We start from the raw sequence: 24,666 nt of genomic DNA, 5'->3' as shown, positions 1-24,666 counted from the left end.
AATAAAGATCGATAGTAAAATTTGTTACACATATACATAGATCAATAACTGTGGGATGAAGAAAACCAAAATTTATAATTTTTGCTTCAAAGTATACACTTACTGCATTACCTACTCAAGTAGTCAGTTTATGTGTCTGAATAGGAGAATAGAACAATTAAAAATCATGATTTATGGTGATTATAATATTTAAATGGTTATCACAGATAGGTATTTCGTTTAAATTCAATGTTTTGTTTGTAAAATAGTAATACTTGCACTTTCTGCAGATGTTAAATTTATAGTAATTTTTAGTTGTTGTCTTTGGGGCGTTTCAACTTCAAATAGCTAATATAGAGGAAAGAAAAATGCAAATATACAAGAAAAATTGGGAATGGGTCGAGTAACATATAATTTACTCCCTCGCTGCGTATATTTGATTTTTAATTCAATCAGGCTGTCTCGTGTTAAAGTAGAAAAAATTATTATTAAATAAATTATTTGGTAAAAATTATACCTCGTGGTGGTAAATATTTTGCTAAATATTATTAATAATACTAAATAATATTAATAGTAATAATAATATTTTCCTATATCACGGACGGGACTAAATTGTAAAATTACCATCTAGGTATATTATTATTATATGTCGTGTGTTGTTCCGCGTTCGTTAGCGAAATGTCTACAAAGAATTCATACAACATAGGTATACTATATAGTATTATGTACGGACGAAATGACAAGTGTAAATACACGTTAATCATTAACCGCGTTAAATAATAATAATAATATACCTAGGTACCCGCACCACCAGCCCGACGCACTTGTTTGTCCGTGTGTAACTACAAAATACATATTATTATGAGCGCGTGCCAAACACTATATACTATATACTAACTATATATAAGCGGTCGGTAAATAGAAAATCTCACCGTTGGCCAGTGTCGCCGATGTGCATAAAAACCCGAGTCTGTTTTCTAAACGTCCGATTGCGCAATAATAGCTTCTGAAAATGGGCATTTCGATTGGAAACAGTTCGCTACTATAGCAGACATACATATATTCTACTACAGGGCCTAACACACTGTTAAGTGCAATACTGCAGTAGAAAATTAAAAAGTGTGCTACATATCCTATGTACTGGTGCAATAATTTGAACAGTAGAATTTGGTGTGTAGTATCAAATCTCCTCGACTCTAGGCACCGTTATACTACTGCACATGCAGAGATATTCATAATTGCTGCAGATTCCGGCAGCGTTTAGGCACGTCCGATCAGGGGTGGTCATCTATCTGGTGTATCGAGGGTAGCCAGCCAGCTTTAAGAGAGTCGCGAACCACAAAAATAATATTATAAGAGCAGGACCAGGAATAATATCTACATTATTATGTAAGTATGAATGTTAAAACGCTATCCGAGGTTTTACCACCTATCCCTAGTGTGTATTATACGCATAATCATACGATGGACGTGAGTGTGTCGCAAATACGAAAAACATATTGCCTAGCCAAAGGAGGGTTGTTTAAATGATAGTATAATATAATATTATTATTTGGAGTGCTGGACTTTGGAAAACTTAGCCAGCCCCCAACCCTAATTGTTATACTGTTTGCTATGCATTATTCGGTTGGAGCTAAAATTATGTAATCATCGCGCACTCGCAGACCAACTTATGTCCCTCTATATATATCAAAAGGGATTAAATTAACTCGTATATTATGAACTATAAGTAACAATAATATTTGCGAAGCTGTAGTTAGCTTTTCGATCTGGCGATCTATATATTATCTATATAGCAGGGATGGCCAGCGACAAAAAAAGTCACGAGCAGCATTGTGAAATGAAAAGTAATAAAAAAAGAAAAGGAATAGGAATAATACCTATTATTATATTAGTAAAAATGTCCAGACGCGAACCATGGATTTGTCAACTTTGATCTATAACTTATCAATTATTAGCAAATACTTAATTAATACGTAGAAACTCACGGATATTATGATGATATGCTTTGAAATGATATGCGCTTTGTCGTCAACTCTACAGCCCGGAAAGTCGTCACTCGTCGCGATCTCTGCAGGGTCCTGAAAAACCCGAGGAGTATAATCTCGCCCCTGCAGCACTGTGGCCGCAGAACGTACCTGTACATAATAATATATGAGTCACGGTTATTATAATAGTTGACAGTTGTGGGTATTTGTTTGGTTTACCTAAGCTGAAGAAAAAAAATTAAAACGTTTGTTTTCAGTCACTAAAAAACCAGCTGAGACGGTCGGTTCGTTTACAGAAGAACTATATAATTTATGTAAATATCGTAAACGTTGAATTATTAATTTCCGTCTTGTGTTCGAATGGTTACGTAAGACTGGACATGAGTCGCGTGTATATAGATCAGAAACTGTGAGATTGTTCCGAAGACGTACACGCGGGGATATTTACAAGAACTTTCGCATAAATTGTTTTACGTGTTCTTTAATATTCGGTTAAAACGATACCCATACAATGTTAATTATTATTATACTTGTATAGAAGAAAATTTCTAATGCAAAAGACTACTCTGTTAGCTATACCACTGTACATATGCATGACTTATATTTTGACATTTTCGACTGATTTTTATTCGACGCCATATTGTGAATGTGGATGTTAAATACATTTTAATGCTCCTTTAATATCGTCACACACTCAAAATATACATTCTCATAAATTATATTATAATAATATGACAGATAAACCACGCGTAACGAATGTAATATTTTTATATTGGACACGGCTTGTCGCGATAAAACACTGTTGATATAATTAATATATGACCCAGATAGCGGACGACGGATTTTGGAAATTTCAAAGTCAAAAATCGACTCGCGTTTGCCTTGACTCCAATAACAATAATAATAATAATAATACATAATGAACTGTGCGAACCTCGGCGCCCGTAGCCCCCGATCGTCTGCCAGATGGTATGCCTATATATACACAGAATTATACACAGAATAAAACGTGAACGTACATATTATATGCGTGTGTGTGCGTGTGTGTTTAGTGGTTCCCGGAATGCACAATGGGAGAAAGTATAACCTTGTCCAGCGCAAGTTTTCCGCTACACGTATTATATTACCTATATATATATAGTTTAATTTTTTTTTGCACGCGTGGGTCGTATAAAATATGTCTAATACATATATAGTTTGTACGGGGTGATCCATTTAACGAGTCATTTTGGAAGACTCTTACGTTTTTGAAAATATTTCTTTCGCATAACCTCATGTCGTTACAAAACAATGATTTTACTTTATTTTATCGTTATCGAGTTTTATTTTTTTTAATGACAACGTCGATTTTAATTTCATATTCTCGAGCAGAATATTGTCCTGATTATTTTGGGCTATAAGTATCAAATTTCGAATAAGTAGAGTTTATTAATACCTATACAACTCATACACTGCTTATCCGAAGTTTGATTTTATACATCGAAGTATTCCAAAAAATAAAAATACGAAGTATTTAGTTTTGGGATAAAGAACTTGTAAATGTATGTTGTCATTAAAAATGTAAACCATAAAAATATATAATATTTATAGAAATATTGTTTTTTTAGCAAATTACTCAAAATTATATTAAAAAAATTCAAAAAAAATTTTAATAATTTTAAAATTAATAAGTGTCTTTTTTAATGGATTACTCGATTACCTACACATACGGCTACTTGTGTCTTTACGATTCGGTTTTGTGATGATAATGTCGTTCGTATACTCGAGGGCCGTCTACAGAATTTTTTTGTTTTCGTTCAATTCCTTATCGACGGTATGACCGTCAGGGCAATATTTAACCTTAACGCTTTTCGTTAGGTATACTCTACCGTTAAAATTGTATAATATTATTCATCATACACGCGCTTACTCATCACTAAATTATTGACTTTCGAGGCGATTATATATTTGTTTGTATTTGCAGACTGGCATTGAGTGAATGTTTGTTATCTAGGTGAATTTCAAAAAATAATAACGATATTATATACAGTGTACATTGGTTTACGCATAAACCGGTCAACTCTTTATTGTTTTTAGAGCGGATCCTCGTTTGGCCTGTTTGTATGGTGTAGTGTAATGCATACACAATTTATTTGCGGTTTTCAATCGAACTATTTAAGTATATCATGTTATATTATATAAATATAAAATCATATACCGATTATAGTACATTTAAAAAGAAAATTGACATGTCCTGCTATATACTGCAAACTTAAAATTCTATCAAAAACAAAATTACACGTCGACATTTAAAACGGCTACTCGGAATCTATTTACGTACTACCAATATATAGGTAATTTATTTGATCGAAAGCCTGTTTATATAGGCTTAAAGTACATGAATACACAATAATATTATATTAACGTCCAATATTCTAAATTTGACTTTAATAACAACAATATATTGCTAATACAACCAATATATTATTATATACTTGATAGTGTGTCTCCCATCAGTATAGTTTACACTTGGGTTACTGTGTGTACAGATTACTATATACCATTCCTGCGTACATATTTGATACACTCGTAGTCAGTGGATTACCTCTCCTTCACTAATATTCACCCCCTCCACATACGATCCTCGTTTTTCATATAGGTACATGTATTTATAATATAGGCATATGATATGTGTGTGTTCATATAATATACATAGATTGGTAAACATATTATTACGGTACATAAAGTATTTACATAAACTATATTTCAACCAGTTACCAGTCTCAGTGGTATCGCGTTTTACGGCTTAATATTCGAACGTTTAATGTTTATATTATGTATAGGTCGCCCCGTGGCCGTTCGCGTTCAGCTGAGGGTGATTGGTGTGGCGGCGGTGTCCGATGGGGTGTGGCCGTCACGTCTAGCTTTTAATAATAATAATATCCACGGCGGCACAGTTCGTTAATTTTTTTCGAAGTTTTAGGTATGCCAGCACTTGCTATTCGAATACACACATACCTACTAAATAATATTATTATGCTGTTTGAGCCTTCAGACGCATCACGAACGTAGGAGAAGGTAGTATCACACGCACACGATATACTCGCATAATATATGATCGCATCGTCTCGCGAGATCGTTTTTTTATACGATTTTTTTTCGCGAAAAAACCGGTTCGCGGCGTCCACGGAACGGCATTTCGCCACACACATGTGTGTAACGACGGGTCGGCACATAGCTGCTGTGGAGAGGAACGCTCGGCTGTGAAAATTACGCACAATAATATTATTATCGTGTATGTGTACCTACTATAATATTATAATATATATGTATATGTATATATAATATATATATATATACATATACATTTTCTCGAGCTGTGTTGATTTTTTACTTATTTGTTATCAGTCGCATGACACGATTTTACCACTGCAAACAGAAACGATCGAAACGTGCTTAGCTATCGACGTTACAATATTATTTAAACTCACGAACATCGCGTCGCATGTTATTCTCAAAAGGGCTGCTCGGTGTCACAATCGTCAAAAAAACTTTTGAAAAAAGCATTTTATTTATTTATTTCAACCTTGATAAATAACGATTTGAGTTTTAAAAGGGGAGTGCAATTAAAATGTAAGCCGCCGAAAAAACATTTGCCGCAACATCCGAGCCTTAACATCCGAGCTTTTATATACCGTCAATAATTATAACAGTACCTACTCATATGATAATATTATTGTTCTCGTCATCATTATCCTTTAATCATCACTCACCGACCGTTGTTTGTTGATCTTTTCTGCAGGTCCTTTTGATCGTCGATCGCAGCGACAGCGACAGCTACAACCGCAGCGGTTAGGCAGCGCGTTCACAGCGACAACGCCGACATGGTGGCGTCCGCGGACCGCCGCGAGAGTTTCGGCGTGGACAGCAGCCTGTTCCACCACCGGAAAAGCAAGACCGGTACCAACAAGCAGGGCAAGGACGCCAACAAGGGCAAGCAGTCGTCCGACGTGGCCGTGTACACGATATCAGTGGTCGGCGGCTATGAGAACCAGGGCTTCAAGCGGGATGACCAGTCCGGCGACGGGGGCCTCGCCAAGCCGCCGCTCGGCAGCATGGCCGACGGCGACGGCGACGACGACCAGTCCAAGGGCAAGTTCAAGATGTCGCCCAAGGAGAAGTGGCGGATCCTGAAGAACGTGTCCACCATCAGCCTGGCGTTCATGGTCCAGTTCACCGCGTTCCAGGGCACGGCCAACCTGCAGAGTTCGATCAACGCCCGCGAGGGCCTGGGCACCGTGTCCCTGTCCGCCATCTACGCGGCGCTGGTGCTCAGCTGCATATTCGTGCCCACGTTCCTCATCAAGCGGCTGACCGTCAAGTGGACGCTGTGCCTGTCCATGCTGTGCTACATACCGTACATCGGCGCCCAATTTTACCCGCGGTTTTACACGCTGGTGCCGGCCGGCGTGCTCGTGGGCCTGGGCGCCGCGCCCATGTGGGCCGCTAAGGCCACGTACCTCACGCAGACCGGGGCCGTGTACGCCAAGCTCACCGACCAACAGGTGGACGGTATCGTCGTCCGGTTCTTCGGGTTCTTCTTCCTGGCTTGGCAGACGGCCGAGCTTTGGGGCAACCTCATCTCTTCTTTGGGTAAGTACATAAGATATTTTAAACTTAAAACTTCTCATACCTAATAGACCTACAGCAAGTATCATAAGTGCATTTCCGGAAAATTCGATTTATCCTTAAAAATGTGCTGAATAATTAGTGCTTCTATAAACGGTCGTAAGTCATAACTCACTCAATCGAATAATTAAAAAACATCTTCTCAGAGCAATTTCATTTAATATCATTAAAACACTTCCAACTTAAATGTCATCAACAAAAGTCGATTCTATGAGTTTGCACAACGTATCGTTCATATTATAATATATATTATGTGGTCATTAATTGGTCCAGTCGCGGTTTACAAGTCAGCATATATATAAATAGGTATGTATATATTATCTGCAGTGACAGAAATAAAAATTTGACCCGAACGCGTAATTTTATTGATTACAATGATATGCTGAAAAAAAAATCACGACGAATTTGCTCGATTCAGCACAATATAGAGTGCAACGTGATAAAAAAAAAAAAAAAGCGAGTGCTTCAGTTGCAGTAACCGATACGCTGCAGGTCGGCGACACCGGATCGACATGACAGTGTATTATAATATATATGGACACCTATAGCTGCACCCAGCTATACAATATTGCGGTTTTATCAATTTAATAATAATAATAATCGTAGTGGTCGTATACCTAGGTGTATACGATATATATATACTTACAATAGGTGGCTCGTTTGTTTATTTATCGTAATAATAATATATAATATATTAGGCACGGATAGACGACCGTGAACTGACGTGTTATGTCGTTGCATCTGGCTCATATTGCCACTCACACTTGTATAGCTGTAAATCGAAATCAATTAATACGATTTATGTAATGCAAAATGCAAATAGTAACTGAATCACACGTACGTAATATTATAATGTAGGTAACCATGTGTTGCCATTTACTGTACCCATTACTTGCATTTGTTGTCGGTCGCTTTTCAGGCCACTGCAGGTATATTCGCCGTCTGCCGTTTTAACGCGCGTCACTGCACCGTCCCTATCGCAAATGTCAAGGCGAAATGTATAATAATCATTATATATTATTATTATTATTATTATTATTATATTAGTAAATACACGTGTATATATAGTACGGTCTCTACACCGTTGTTCACTACCCCTCTTGCAGACCGACCGCTCTATTGCCACCTATTAAGTATTGTATTATTATATTATATAGGTACTGAATATTTACTCTAATAATCGCGCTCTTAAGGCGAGCAATCTTTCAAAATATTTGTGACACGAGTGATATAGGTATGCGGCATATGATAACCTACTAAAATCATTATACCGTATAGTTGTAAAATCAGAAGACATTCAACAAATAAAATCATATAAGAAAAAAATATATAAACCTTCTGAATTCCCAGACTAGATCATGTTATTATTATTATTTCGCAAATGCGATTCCTACCGATGATTGCCAAAGCTATTCGAAATCGATTAACTATCTCCGACACCTGTTTACATTTCGCAATAACCCTGAATAACGGTTACTCGCAGCCCTAATTTCTATCCGACATGAGAACAAATTTTCACGTTGAGACATATTAACATTTTATACATAGTATGTACCTTTATGATATCTTGACACGGCGATTTTTTCAAAACACGTACATACTGCACAGTGTTGTATTAACGTCGTAAAACCGAATATTGTTCGATTAATTTGTTGTTTAGTGTGGTTACGCATTTGAAAATTTTCACGGTTAACGTTAACATAAACCTAGTACTCGAGGATGAACTGAAACTTCTTTCAGATTCATTCAACTGATAGAGTATATTAGATTTGTATTGGGATAAAATAAAAAAATTTACATTTTCGATTAAAATTAATTTATTACCTTTAAAATTATCAAACTTGTTGTGTGAACCACTATGGTGGTACGATTATGACCCCATCGACCCACAAGTAATGACTATTCAAATAAATAAAAATTAGATTAATTTTGTTCCAATACCTCACAACTGGTATATATACCTGGTATACAGCGATTGGCAGACACAACAGCACAATGTTTTCCCTTCTCAGACGGCGGCTGTAAACAAAATTAACTCAATTTTTTTCCGACAACTAAAACAAACCAATAGTACCAACTTATTTCTCTTATAACCAGGCAAGTCCATATTGTATTGAAATAATTGTTCAGGGGACCGTTTCAAAATTCACAGAAAATAATTAACGAAATGTACCTATGATCTCAGAATGAAATATTCGGGTTTGTAGGGTCGTTATTTGTACGAATATAAAAGTAATTCTTCCATGAAATCGTTTTCGTGGAAAAATAAGACGCTCCCAGCATTTCACTAAATGTTCGCGTGAGGGTAAAGAAGTTTCACTCCAATAATATTATCCGCCGTCGGATGATTGAATCAAAAATATAGTAAACTTAATACCCTTGCAGTGCAGAGTTACGTATATACATGGTTACTAAGCTACTATCATCACTGCTTGATTATTCTATGACGTAACGGGATTTTTGTTTTGTGCACAGTATTGTCTAGCGGTGCCCACGGTGGCGGAAGTGGCGACAACAGCACGATGTTATCCGAAGAGGAATTGCGATTGTGCGGTTCAAATTTTTGCGTGATGGGCAATCACGCCATCGACAACCTGGAGAGGCCGCCAGACTCGGAGATATTCGAGATCAGCACCATATACCTCACGTGTATCGTACTGGCCACCATCATAATAGCCCTGTTCCTGGACCCACTTTCCAGGTAAACTTTTTTTAGAAATAAGCTCTCCAGCGAGTAATACGACTGTATTTAACTCTTGGAGAACGAAACCTTCAAAAATAACACATTATATGATACCCATATGTTGCATATTGATTGTGAAACCTCACCCCTAATCAAAAATATCGTATTTTAGCCACACCAGTGGAAATTATAATATAGTAGTATTTGTCTGCAATGCGACGCGAGTTTAAAGTCTTAATTAGTAACTGCGGTGTTTGATATGATACCCTAGAGGTATATGTACACATAGAACTAGCTAACCAGTTCAAACTTTTAAAGCCGACCCTAGATTGTCGATGGAAATCGCTTTCGTCGATGAACTCACTCTAGATTCACCCAAACAGACGCAGCAGACGATGATCGTTCCTCTCGGGCCACCGCGTATGTATATGACGTTTTAGACGGCTCCTGATAGCAATAAATACAAATAAATTAGAGCAACCGTCACTTTGTCATATATATATATATTTAGCCACATATGGCTAGGTAGACCTTTCTGCTAGAAACCTGACGATTTTTGTTTTTCGTTTGAACATTTGATTTGGTCACATATAATAGAGCCAACGACAACCCACATGCACACAGGACGATCAGACGCTATAATATAGTGTTCCAAAAAATGATGAGGAATTCCCAATCACTTTTGTTATCCACGTAGAATGTCTGACTAGACTATAACATTTTTGTGCCAATTCAAATTTTCGCCATTAATATTGTTTGCCAATCCTCCTGTGTGTATCAAGTCCACATGTAATAGACTTATGAACACTCACTCACACACACACTCATTCCCAAACACCAGAGTACAAATGTACCTATATACCCAGTACTCGCGGTGCCGCGTACATCGAAGTGTGTATCTATGTATAATATTTCAATAAATATCTTCGGAACCGGATAGGATATTACATAGTGATTTTACAAGGCAGATTTGACCTCAGCACGAACAAGGCAAAACACGTACTTATCTTTTATTGTATATAGTATAAGACTCGTTTGCATCGCGCGTTCTTACTATCGTAAAACAATACACCTTTGTATTATGCACTCTCGTAACTTATTTTAAATACCTAATATATATATATATATACACACACGTGTATATTATATAAACCTGAAAAGTTATTTGGCCTTGGCTGTGGTCTATAACTGATATTTCGAACCGATCGTAAAGCGGCCCGTGCTATAATAATGTGGCCATCGTATATTGGCGGATTATACCGTTATCGAACAGTCACCTTTAAATCCCATAAAAGAAAACCAACATCCATAGAACGTTATTTTTTGTTAAAAGTTATTCAATATTGACATATCGTTCAACACATGTCATAGATTGATTTTTACACCACTGCTATTCGTATTTAAGTCACCTATCTATCATACATATATAGTCCCCACTAAAGAGAGGTGTAACGAAGTAACAAATGTATAACACATGATTCAACTATTATTAATAAATATACAAATTATTAATTAAAAATTTACATTTTCAAAATAAAAATAATTGTTACATTAAAATGAAAAAAATATCCATGTACAACGATTCGTTTGCTTTTGTCATATATACGACGAACGATGAACACAAACTAAATAAACTGTGTGCCTACCTTCATAATTAAAAATACTCCAATGATAATATTAAAAACCAGGACAATTTTTTAGTTTATTTTTGTAATACATACCATCCGAAGTTCGTTCCTCAATGTTTCACATTTGAATTTTTGTGTAAACTCTCTGGGTATCTATGTTATATTATATTATGTCGTGTATAATTAAATAATACTAAAATAATTATTTATAACAGAAGGTATTTACGGCTCAAATAATTACCTTATAATGATATGTACACATAAAATTACTGCAAATAATGTATCTACTTATCAAAAAAAAAGACAAGGAGGAGATCTACGTAGGTTATAACTAAATATACGTGTTACTCAACTACCTGTATAATAATAATAATAATAATAATAATACGGATGGGAACTATTAAAATGCTTGAGTATAAAATATATAATATATGTAATTGCAATTTGCAATAATACGAGTAATAGTGTTATTAGTAGGAACCTATAGTAGTTGGTACCTATATGCGAAAACTAAAAGAACGTCTATTCTGGAAAAAAAATAGTCATTTCAAACAGGAATTATTTAGTCTCATAAATATTTATAAACTGAAGAATAATAAACGAAGATTGTTTTGTTTTACCAGGTTAAGTGCAAGTAGTTGAAAAAAAAATTATAATAAATCACTAGTTAAATTCAATGCGGTTCGAAACTTCGAAAAACATATAATATGGAGGTATCAGTATGTAAACGGTATACCCAGCGCATCCACAAGGGGGTTGCTGTTGGATATATATATATATATTTTTTTATTCGTTAATTATTAAGAAGACTTCTGCACAATGTATAATATACATGTTATTATACTTATTTTTACTTAATATTTTAGGGGATACTCGTATCGCTTGTAATGTGTTGTGTTTTATTGGAAGTTCTGTAATAAAGGGCGTGCAAAAACATTTGGTACACGTGATAAAAATTTGATGTGAGGAGCGTCTTGTATGTACAGCTACAATAATGTCATATTGATGTGAGAGGACCATGTACTTAAAATTTTAATATTATTGTATTGAGTTTTACAAACAATCTGAATGGCTATACCGAACTATGTTATCAGGCGCTATATAAATGTATAATACACAATAATACGTCCAAACATATTATATACATAGGTATATATATGACATACGTATATAATATAATATAATATTATATTTATCACGCCGTAGTGAGATAATATATTTATAATCAGTCGCCTTCGAGTTACGAGCGTTCCCTGTGGAATAGACGTCTTGCCTCGGGTATACCGCGGTTTACGAGGTTTTTTACCCTTACCACCTTTTTTCTGTCTATTTATTTAATTCTATTTTTTTTTCGCTCCGAGGTGTGCGTGTACACTAATTTAAATTCACTACACACAATATATATATAATAAATACTATATAGTGTATATTATTATCGCGCTTCTGATTGCGTCCGCGCGAATCCGGAGTCCTTAGGCGATCCGGGTATGGCGAAAAAAAAATAAACAACGAATACACGTGACCGCGAAAACAGAATAACGGTCGACGGCAAACATATTTTTATTAATATAATAACGACACCGCCGCACTATACATATTATTATACTTCCTCGAAAAGTGCTCGATTGCTGTACTGACGACTCTTGGACAAATTATATAAATACCTAATAATATAATATAGTTGCCTTGATACATTTTAGCAAAGTTTTTACACTTCGTGAAGTATGAAAATAAATAAATTATCGAGTAAAACTTTTTCATGAAATCGACGATCACATTTCACATCGTTTGCGATTTGGTCATCCACACGTAAATTAGTTTTTTTTTATTATTATTATACTGTTGATATTTCACCTAACAAGAGCAGTTTTAAAAATCATTTATGTTAATTTCATTCACACATTAATAAATTGTTATTTTATTTCCTCTAGTGCAATTTTTATAGAAAGATCTTGGCAATTAATCAAATATTATGATCATTATTATAGATTAAATTATGTAATACATTTTTTCAAAAATATAAACTCATATTTTTTAATAATGTATTCTAAATAGTGCTTTTTCGGATTTCGAAGAATATAGTTATTAGAGTAGTAATTAAAATCCGTTCTTAAATTAAAAATTTAAAAAATATATATAATTATGTGTTATTAATTTAGTGTTACACCATTTTTACAGATAGGTACAGTTCTTTATATACGTTTACATTTATGTTGGATCGCATTAAACTGAACAAGTGGTTAATTAGTGAAAAAAATTACACGATGCAAAATTTTGGAGCAAATTAAATAGTTCAACCACTTCATGGGTTATTTTTAAACTTCACGTTGTACGAAAAACCAAATATTGGTTTCAATTTTATGAAATGATGAACTTTTTGTGAAAAGATCGATTTTGCCAACGTGGCTTTAATATTATGATGTGCCTTTTATGAGTAATTATATAATAATACTATATATACACACCCATATGCTTAAAATTTAAATGTATTATCATTTAAACCTAGACAAGCTGTAATATTTTTGCTGGTTGACAATTTTTGAATTAATAAAATACGTTAACACACTTCACAACAACTGTGACGAGTTATATATTACCACGCTTTGTTAATTATTTATTACCTGCATTATAATATTACGATATGCAGTAACTTATCTCGCACCTATAAATATGTATCCAGGAAAGAGGCCGAATTGTAATCACCAGAAAATCATCTGAAAGCATAATATATATTATTATAAAACATCAAAGATGTATGAATAAGTGAATAACCTATAGGCTACAAGCAATTCTATATAATATTACAAACGCCAATGGACAAATGAGACTTTGTTTGGGGTTAACTAATTTTGCATGCACAAGAACGTATTTCAATAGTAAATAAAGTATATAAGGAACACAAAACAAAAAACAAATAATTATAAACACGCCATAATATGTGCGGTATGCGCGCCGGCTCGTCTTCGGTACATACGGTAAACACATTCACACACACATATATATATATATATGTATATAATAATGTTATAGAGAAAGTAGTAGGTAAACTCTAGCCGCGTGTACACAATAATAATGATAATGATTGTAATGTCCATTGTTTGCGATTGTAGTGGTGGTAGGGTTGATAAGTGGAGAGTGGTAGGGATTAAGAAATACAGAGTGGTTTTCGCACTGTTTCGAAAACACAGCCCCCCCCCCTCCCCCCCGATGGATTTGCGAACACTCGAAGACGATGTATTTCGGTCTGTACTATGGTCAGTGTCTACTGGTCAGTGTTTATCATATTTTTATACTATGCAAGTATTAAAGTAAAAAAAATAGTCGATTAAGTATAATATACCTATTATACCTACTTATTTGCCGTATACATTTATACGTGTCTCAAATACAAAGTGAAAAACTGTATACAGAGTGATACACCTAGCATATGGCCCCAATGACACCCCTAATTTTTTCTTTAATAATGTAGTTATTCAAGTTCTAATTTTTGGAATTAGTAAATATACCTATTATACTCATTGACATTATACAAACTACTGTTTTTCAAATAAGAACCTATTTTTTTACTGTAAATTATTTAATGGATAACTTTTATGAACATTTTGTATGTACTTAATTCAAAATTCGAACGAGTAATTTCTCAGTAATGAAAACGTTGTACTAAGGACCACTAAGGACCTAACCATTAATATTGGGTTTAATAATTTATTAAATTCTGGCCATTTTTACAAATTATTAATCACAATTTTCAAATCACCATATCCATCAAATCTTACAATTCTATTATCGTTTACTTATTGTCCTCAGTATACAAAGTCAAATAACTCAACTCGTATGAATTTTGATTTTGAAACTTACTTCAACATATTCAGAATTATATTATCCAATAAATTGATCATAGTATAAAATAAAGGTTTTGATTTGAAAAAACAGAATAGGTTGTATCTCCGCGGGATGTAAGTAGTAGAATTTGAAAATAATGATATGGTCTCCGAGTATATTTAAAAATTTCAAAAATCTGATTTTGAATAATTACAAGCTGCGCATTATTTGAGAAAAAAAAGGTTGTGATCATTGCAGTTGGTGAATCACCCTGTATATTCAAACTATGTGTATACACATACAGAGTGATTATTCGAAAAAGTCCAAGGGGGGAAGGATAAAATAATAACGACTTAACGACAAACACTAGCATATTTAATATAATAATATGGACTGTGGTCGTGGACCGGATCGTAATCCAGACGCGGAAACACGCGAAAGTGGTTAGGTGCGGGCGTTGTGTTGTAATGATGATGATAAAATACGCGTACATTTTAAATCGTGTGTCAGGCTACCATTTTTGCTGTCCAAGAAAACGTGACCGAACGACATAATAATTATTGTGTTAATATTATTATGAAAGCGAAAATAGGAAGGTGTTATACATTATAATCTACAACATACATATTATTATAATACGCGTATGGGATACAATAGTCCAACGACAATAAATAATAATATAATATATTATATACATTTTAGAACCCTTTGAAAAAGCTTAGACTATTTGGAGTAGCTCCTATCCACACTGAACACGTAATCGCCTGTATTTTAAATATAATATAATATATGTATAATGTATAATGTATATACTATGTACAAATGACGTGCGTGTATTATATATATATATATATGTATATGTACTTATTCGGTCGTATAGTTCAGGAAATACAATAATGAAGAAAAGTAGGTACTCATTATTCACTATTCGTGCGATGTTTGAAAACCGCCTTATGAAATACTGTACATTACCTAGTACCTAGGAATAAAATATATAATATTATAATCGTATATAGCAATTCCGAGTTCATCTCTGAATCATTCACGCGTTGATTGATCGTTACGTTTACCATTTATTTTTTTTCGTGTATACTTAATACTTTATACAGAAACCGTTATAAATTTGGGTTTGAACATTAGAAAAAACACCACATGGATAATTATCCATTAAGGGATCACAGTCTAATGGCATTCGTAGCCAATAAGAATTCGTTATATATTAGTTTTTAAAATCTATAATCCTGCTGCACAATAATGTTTCGAAATTCAAGTAGATATATATTATATATGTTTACTATGTATTACTTTACAAATATATTATATTTAATGTAATCACATTAACCAATAATCATTCGTAATTCGCAAACATTATTTTGATATATAATAAGACATTTTTTTCCGGTCACTTAGTATGTGCATTTACGATTTATAGCAATATACCATAGGTACATATTATAATATATATATTTTATAGCCTATAGGTAATAACTAACTCGTTATTAGTCGACGTAAAATTAGATTTCCTTGACTTCTGTGTAGTTAAATAATATATTATAGGTACGATAAAAAAAAGTTGTCCGAAACATAAACTATGCACCATATTTGTAACAGCTTTACAACATTATTACATGTTAGGCTTTTCAATGAAATTATTTATATTTGCGGGGAATCGGGTTGTATTATATTATGTTTTTTCCCCGATAAAGAATTGTATAAACTTTATAACTTTACCACTGTCGTAAGTATATAAAAATATAATTATTAATAGCTAAATATATTTCCGTAAACACTGTAAAACCTCCGTGTTTTTTTCTGTATGTATATACACGAAATAATAATAATTATTATATAGATAATAATAATAATATTAACTACCTATTAAGTTACGTCGTTGTGCCGTTTCAAAAAAAAAGTAGATAGCAAAACTAATTTTTCAACGAAAGCTATGATACATATACATACCTACATTGCGTACTATGAATAAACATCATATTAAAAGAAAAGAAATAGGTGTAATACAGTATAATATACTCAATGATAATAGGTACCTGTGCCAATTAAAATCGACACTGTCACACTATTTGATTTTTAAACTTTGACACTCAAACGCCAAATAATTATTAATAACGTTAGTAAGTCATCATGTATCCAACACAGGACAAGCTTATCACAAACACATGTGGTACAATGTATGTGTAAATATTTTACTAACTTCGATCTTTAGAAGATAAGTATTTACTCACACCTAATACTATAACCATGTCCTATATAGACATCACGACGAAATCTGCAAACACTGCAGCGCGGTTCACACAATTTCATTCGCGAACAATTTTAAAGTTTTCACACCATTTTAAATAATAATATATAATATAGGTAGAGAGTCATTTAAACACGATTTTTTCCATAGATTATTGTATAATGTACTATTTAAACTCAAGGCTGGGCATTATACCAGTTAAAAATTAAAACTAAGTTGCGTAATAAATATAATAATGCGAGTTACTTATTTTTGAATCAACTTTTTTCTGTATTCACCTAATTTATAATAAGTTCCTATTACGAGTTGATGAAACATTATTGAACTTTCTGAAAGCGTTTTTCGTTCCTTAACTATGATATTTGTTCACTATCCTTAAAAAATAACGATTGGTAGTTAGTAGGGACCCTAATATTGTCGTATTAGCAATAATTGGAATTCCATAATTTAATAAATAGTATTATATAATAGGTAGTCATCAAGACTTTATAATTAAAGTATATTCTATATTATCTGGATAAATACATATAACTATTTATGTATGTATATAATTGATTATAATAGTATATTGTTCCATCCGTTAATGATCATGTACTCGATTGTTAAAAACACATACTAGTTCACATTAGAGCATTTAAAATAAAAATAGACTATGTTTGAATAACGCCATCAGTTTTCTTCTTCTTTCGCTTCAAAATTCTGTAACTATTCTCCAATCTTCCCAATTCGTTGAGTTCATGTTTCCAGATCCTTTCTCACTCAATCTATATAATATATATATTTATATATCGCAGTCGCTTACTTGGAATTTATCCATTAATGCCGTCATTGCATAGAATTCGTTTATTGTTAACTTTATAATTATTTAATGTTTATAAATTATTATTTATCACCCATATATTTTACTCAACTGTAAAAACTTACTTTTGTTTTAGTCGTAAAAGTAAATGTTTATTTTTGGGTGAGAAGCACTAGTAATCATTTATTCACTTCGATAAACTAAAAACATGTTTTCCTAATTAGGCGTACAATTATATGCCATAAACATTATACACAAAAACATACCCCAGAACTACAGTTCTCACCATCAAATTATTCAAGTGAGTTCTAAATTTCTCATGCACATTTCATTTATTTTAAGTGTTGAAATACACACACACATTACGCACGTTAAATGTATATATAATATATATATATATATATATTCGTTTTAATTAGATGCTATGGAAGTAATGGTTAAAAGAAAATAATACCTATGCTATATTTTCTTTTGCAAAAACATACACATATTTGTATGTGTTTTGCTGAACAGCTATTGTAACTTAACACTGAATTATCCTGCCATTACCACAGTCTCTATTGAAATCTTGACCCAACTGTAAATGTATGCGTATATATGTATATTGTACTATTTTTTATTACAAAAATAATACATAGAGTCAATTATAATTAATGTCTTCAGGGTATAAAATATAAATTAATAATCATGAGTGAGTCTGGTCAGACGTTTTGACCGTTCGACGGTCATTTTCAGAATGGCAATCGCTATAATTTAAAATATTTATATATAATAAATACATGTACGATTGAAGTTCTTATCTTTATTATTATTAAGATTATGTCAACGTTACATAAAACGTATATATATATATATATGTCTACACTACTTATAAAAACTAAATAAAGTCTAAACTTAAACCAAAACATAATTTTGTGGCCAAATTAAACAAATTATCAAGCAACTTAATTCAATAATTTATTATTAGCGTGTTATTAAAACGTACAACAAGAACCACAGTCCTAATGTCTGGAGCCTTTTAGACTCAAAACTAAACTACCGGTTTCAACGAAAGTTTCGGTGATTATTTTTAGAGATATCAGGAAAGATTAGAGAATAGTTTGAGCCTGCACATTCAAAAATACATAAAGAGCTTTATCCGATCTACCGCAGTCAGATAGAAAAGTCGGGTTATACAGCTAGTATACGTATTAGCCATTGGGTATATATTTAGTTCTTAATCGAAACGATCTAATATAGAATGCAATAAAATATAAAAAAACACTTATTTAATCAAGAAATTTAAATATTCCCCGCACCCCCACTCCAAATCTCAACACTATTAACGAATTCCTAGTCAACACGTCACAATTACCAATTGTTTTAATTGTAGTACACTCTTTTAATAATTTATTAAAGTTGTTAAGTATAACTGAAAACTTAAAACGCTGCAGTAGCTGCTAAAATTCGCTGAAACTCGTAAGGTACTTGAAATTTAATAATAATAATAATAATGTCGGAGTACCTAAACATCTAATACCTATATGCGTTGTTCATCTGTATGATTATTATAATATTCGAATCACGCAAAAAGAATGAAAGATATCAACTTCGAAATGACATCCATACCGGCATCTTGGTTACCGTGATAAGTATAAAGCACTATAGAAGGCTCCGTATCATATTATGGCGTAATTATACGTACGGGTCATAATACTCGCCTTGCACCTTATAATATATTGTTATGTTATCTAATCTGTATGCGTATGCCAAATGCGAAGGTAAGGGGTATACCGTTTCGTAGCTAAAAAACGACATTACCAAAAATGCGGCATTGGCAGCCGTATAAGCATTAAAAAATTAAAAAATTATATTGTAAATGTTTGCTTTTATTCGGTATTATATAGTATTAATAACAGACGGTTCCATTTCGATTTCGTGTGTATTTATTACTATTACATTTATTGACCACAGAAGTAGGTACTTCCGATTGTCACAAGAATTATTATTCCTCACGAATCATAATAATTTCGGGATCATAATTATAACACTATTGAGACTATATCATAATAGGTTATGTTTTAGATTTAAAAACGTCGAAATAATTCAAGTAAAATAATTGTTATTTTATAAAAGTACTAGAAGACATATTATATCGTACACGACATACCTATGACATTACGATTTTAGCTCGTGTAACATATAGGTATAATATATAAGTAGCGTTGTGGTCCCGTCAAGTCTTCTCATATTATTATATATCAAACATTTGATCGTGTGATCGTGAGGTGGTTAAAAAAAACATTATTTCGATGAATAGAATAATTAATAGTCACCACGTCTCCGCATCGCAATAATAATAATATATCCCATTCGTTGTCACGCGAAAAAATTTATTAAATATATTCTTAAGCCTATACATTCATACGGGAATCACTACAAAAGAGCCTTATTGTATTGTTTGTTTCGTAGACGGCATCTTAAGAATGTAATAAATAATAATATTATACTATGATGGGGTCCTCGAAAAACCGTTCGCTCATATTGTGTTGTTTGGCATACGCGTTGTAGAGTACAATATATTTTATGTTCAATAATATATTTTTATATTTTATATCATATTTTATAAACATACACCAAGTGATTACTTTAACATTAATTACTCATCGTACAGTATTAACGTTTTTTTTTCTTTACATATAAACCTAAAAGTAATTACAACATAGAGGATTTGCTATTTTTTAAAGTTATAATTTTTGTAGTAATAAATACACATACTAATATTTTATCGATTTAAATTATTTGTAAACCCAATTGGTAATTGCCCATGTCGCCGAGGGTATTGTATCGAAAAAAAAAATGTTTAAAATTTTAATGTTTAGATAACGGAATATAATATCACTCCAGGGATAATTAATAAGTTGTCGTTTCAATACTCCACTAGTGTAAACTCTTAAAGTTTAAATGAGTACTCTTAGTCTTCGCTAAATAACTGTTCGTTTGAATTATATTTTTAAATTCTCAGAAAAATTCTTTGCTTTGAGGTAGCAAATTAAAAATGCATATCTTCTGTTAATCAAAAAAGTAACAAAAGAGTAAAAAAATAATGATGTTAAAAGATATTATATTGCGAAAATATAATTGTTTTCAAAATTATCGTTGTTTGTTGCAAAGTATGTTAAAAATAAATATTTTCAAAAATATTAATACTTTTCAAGATAATATTTGCTTATTGACTACTGTATAGTGTGAATACGAAGGTATGGCCGATCATTGAGTAACTGCAGTTATGGGTGCGGTACATCTAAGCATTCATTGTCGTGTCTTATTAAATATTTTGTATTCGTGGCGTACACGCTCGTTACAGAGCACCCGAAAATGTGTAGGTACAAAATCAATGTTTTGACATTTCTCCAGTGTAAAATAGTATAATATTATTATATAGAGATAAGAGTTGTATTATATATAACTACAACATATTATTATATAACTTTATAATATATTATATAATTTGATAATTATTATTATAACATTGTCCTATGGTGGATGTCGGTAACACAAATTTTCACAGCTCGGAATAATTCTACTGTCCTATTTTATTCATTCCTCGCTCACTCCGAATTTCAACTAGACATTTTATGAGGCATAACACAATTTTTTTTTCCTTTTCGGAAGTCGAAAAATGTAAAAATTCCTAAGTTAATACCTAAGTATAACTGATAGTATCTATAAGTATTATTATTATTATGACATTCGTACATTTGACGATATGTTTTTTCTATGAATAGCCCTCAAATATTAATATAACTTTTAAATTTAAATAATAAAGTATACAGCTTTAAATTTTGTATGAATATATTACTAGCTCAATATAGTTTAATATTTTGTTATTTTATATATTTTATACATACCAAAAATTGTTCTCCCAAGTGTTCTAACTATATACTGTTATAATTTTTTATTATTATTACGAATTATAATTGAACACTCTGTTCTGTATACAGATACGGAGAGAAACAGAGGCGTGCCGATAGCCAAGAACTTTCCGGTATTCAACTGTTGTCGGCCACGGCTTATCAGTTGAAAAAACCGTACCAACAACTCCTCATACCGATCACCATTTGGATTGGGATGGAACAAGCTTTCATCGGAGCCGATTTCACGCAGGTCAGTCATTGCACTTACGTGATTTTAAATTATTATTTTTCATTGTTATTGTTATTAAGTAGAAGCTACAATTATACATAGATGTTGTATTTTAGCTTCAAGACTAGTGTGTGCTGCTTTGTCGACTATTATTATTGATTTAGTAAAATTGACGATGATTTTATTCGACGCTTTTCCTCGATGCTATGGTTATTATAATCGTATTAAGTTGACTGAAGTATAATAAATTAGAGTTTGACATTGTGGTATCAAAACTGGTTTTGATTTAGGATGCTAGCGGTGTAACCATCTCCCCTTCACGCGTCATAGCACTTAAATGTAACCGTTCTCTAAATTTCAAAACCGTTTTTAATCCAAATAAATAACTTACAATAAGTAATTATACAAACATACCAAGTAAAGTTAAGTACATTGTGCAATTTTGTGTATACACTTGTTAAAAAACAATCTTTTTCTTTATTGATTAGAATCGATAAAAATCGACATAATAACTTGTAGATCAAGCGTAAGAGGATTGAAAATCAAATTCTATGTTTTAATATGGATAGATTAGATAGAGGACATCGATTTTTGGATAGAGTAAAATATTAATGATGGAGTTTCATCACGCATACTCGCTTTTTACCGTGTATAACAGTATATACATTTAGTTTGTTAAGTTACGTTACACGAATGTTGATGCAATCATACGTAATTTTTACCGAACGTCAAAAAAAAAAAAAAGCTACAATGTGTGAAAAAGTTATTTGGTTATTGAAATTTTCATAAAATGTGGCAACAACACAATCGACAGTCTAACAAAAATAATTATTGAAGCTAAAAAGTAAATAGTAGTTATGAATATCTACCTACTTGCTTGTATGCGATTGGATATCAGTCTTAAACTAATTTAAAGATCGCTGTAATTTTGCCGACTAGCGATATTTAATTGATTGCAAATTTTCAAGTTTTTAATGTGTACACAGCGCGCTTGAACTTCCGGGCCCTAATAAGCAAACAACAATACAAGAGTATCATGGATAGCTAAACGTACGCAGTACATTTTTACTGTCACGAAACTGGCAGCCTATACTCGGTAGTATAACAATAATAACAATAATAATAACGCACAGTACCCACTATGATATTTACATTCACCGCAATAATATATACGTCATCATCAGCGAACAATTAATTTTTATTTCACTACAATGCGGAATGATTTTTATAGTTTCCCGTGCATGACATTAAATTATAATTTTTGTATGTAGGTAAACATGATATATATATATAATATGCATTATACGTCATAATATAAAAAATATTATATACTTTAAGTGTGTACTCGAATACTTCGTTGGGTCTTAACATATATACTTTTGTGGAGCTATTTATACCGTTGATACTTCGGCGATTATACCAACTGTCGTTAACAGCGCAGGGCGTACTGCAGCGTATACTATATAATATTATGAATTATGATAAATATGTACCTACTAACAGTACATGTGTGTATCATTTACACTTTTTGTACTACTATTTGTATACATATTTTGTGATTACATGGGTTAAACATGGGTTGGGAACTTGAAGTATAGGTAAAACTACATTGATGGTTTGTCGGAGAGTATAATAGTAACACATGAGTAGTGGCATGAGACACAAACTCTAATATTTACCTATAGATAGATAGGTACATTTAATTATACAAATTTTCGAGTCACCATGTCTATTATTTGCATTAGAACCGTGAACTTTTGGATATTAATTATAAACCGAAATTAAATATATTTCATTGAAATCAGTAATAATGTAATGGTTCACTCAAGTATGAGAAAAAATATATACTCACTTGACGTGACTTCGTGTATATGATTACATTATTATAGACGTGTATATAACTCAAGGACCTTAGATACTGTAAATATTTGAATCAAATTTTGTGCTAAACGGGAATGGGCAAATAGTTATTTTAGGTGCTCATTCAGACCATTATAAGGCGGTTTGCATGCTTCCACTGACCTCCTCCATCTATCCCAGTTCATCATAATATCCATTTATATAAATTTGTTGGTATTTGTTATATCCTCACCTTGTCCTTAACCGCAGTTTTCCCCTTGGTAATTTTTTTTTTTTTGATCTTTAACCAAGAAATGTTGAATAAACTTTCTTCAGACCGCCAAGCCAGTCCACTTCATTCGTTTTGTTTTTTGGAACAATCTGACACTAAGCTGGTTGTATAACCTTCTAGATCATCGATTTTTCGTCTTTTTTTATATTCCCTTTTTTTATTTTAAACAGTTCCATGGATTGTATGTAGAATTTTTCTTTTGAAGTTTAGTAATTCTTCTCAGTATTGTAGACTATGTCATACATTCATACCTACGTTACTATCAATCACAGATAGCAAATTGCAAGTTTGATTGCATACAGCTTAATCTTTTGTAGTCTTGGAAAGTAGCCTAGAGCTGAGCATCTTGTTTGTAGGAAAATAGGCTTTGCTTATAGTGCTTGTTATTTTTGTGTTTATGTTGATTATTAGGTGTTATCTGACTTTACATAAGGAATGCATCTGAATTACATATTTCATGAAATCATTTTGACCACTCTTTATGGGATTTCGTAGTTCATCAGCACTGTTCACAGTAGTTGTAGGCTGTTAACATTATTGTAGGCTTGCAAGTCTACAAAAATCATGAACTACACTTTATCGT

The 24,666-nt window shown here is 32.4% G+C and overlaps 1 protein-coding gene across 1 annotated transcript in view; it reads left to right on the top strand.

The window, feature by feature from the left end:
* LOC111031884 (UNC93-like protein) overlaps window positions 1-24,666 on the top strand; it is a 51,673-nt gene that overhangs the window by 6,759 nt on the left and 20,248 nt on the right. The window contains exons 2-4 of the mRNA XM_022312002.1: window positions 5,749-6,599; window positions 9,111-9,336; window positions 21,811-21,973. Of these exons, the coding sequence (XP_022167694.1) occupies window positions 5,831-6,599; window positions 9,111-9,336; window positions 21,811-21,973 (1,158 nt within the window). The 5' untranslated portion in view covers window positions 5,749-5,830. The remainder of the gene's footprint in view (window positions 1-5,748; window positions 6,600-9,110; window positions 9,337-21,810; window positions 21,974-24,666) is intronic.

Source organism: Myzus persicae, unplaced genomic scaffold (genome assembly GCF_001856785.1).
Source record: "Myzus persicae strain clone G006 unplaced genomic scaffold, MPER_G0061.0, whole genome shotgun sequence".
NCBI lineage: Eukaryota > Metazoa > Arthropoda > Insecta > Hemiptera > Aphididae > Myzus > Myzus persicae.
This window is presented reverse-complemented; position numbering and strand designations above follow the sequence as displayed.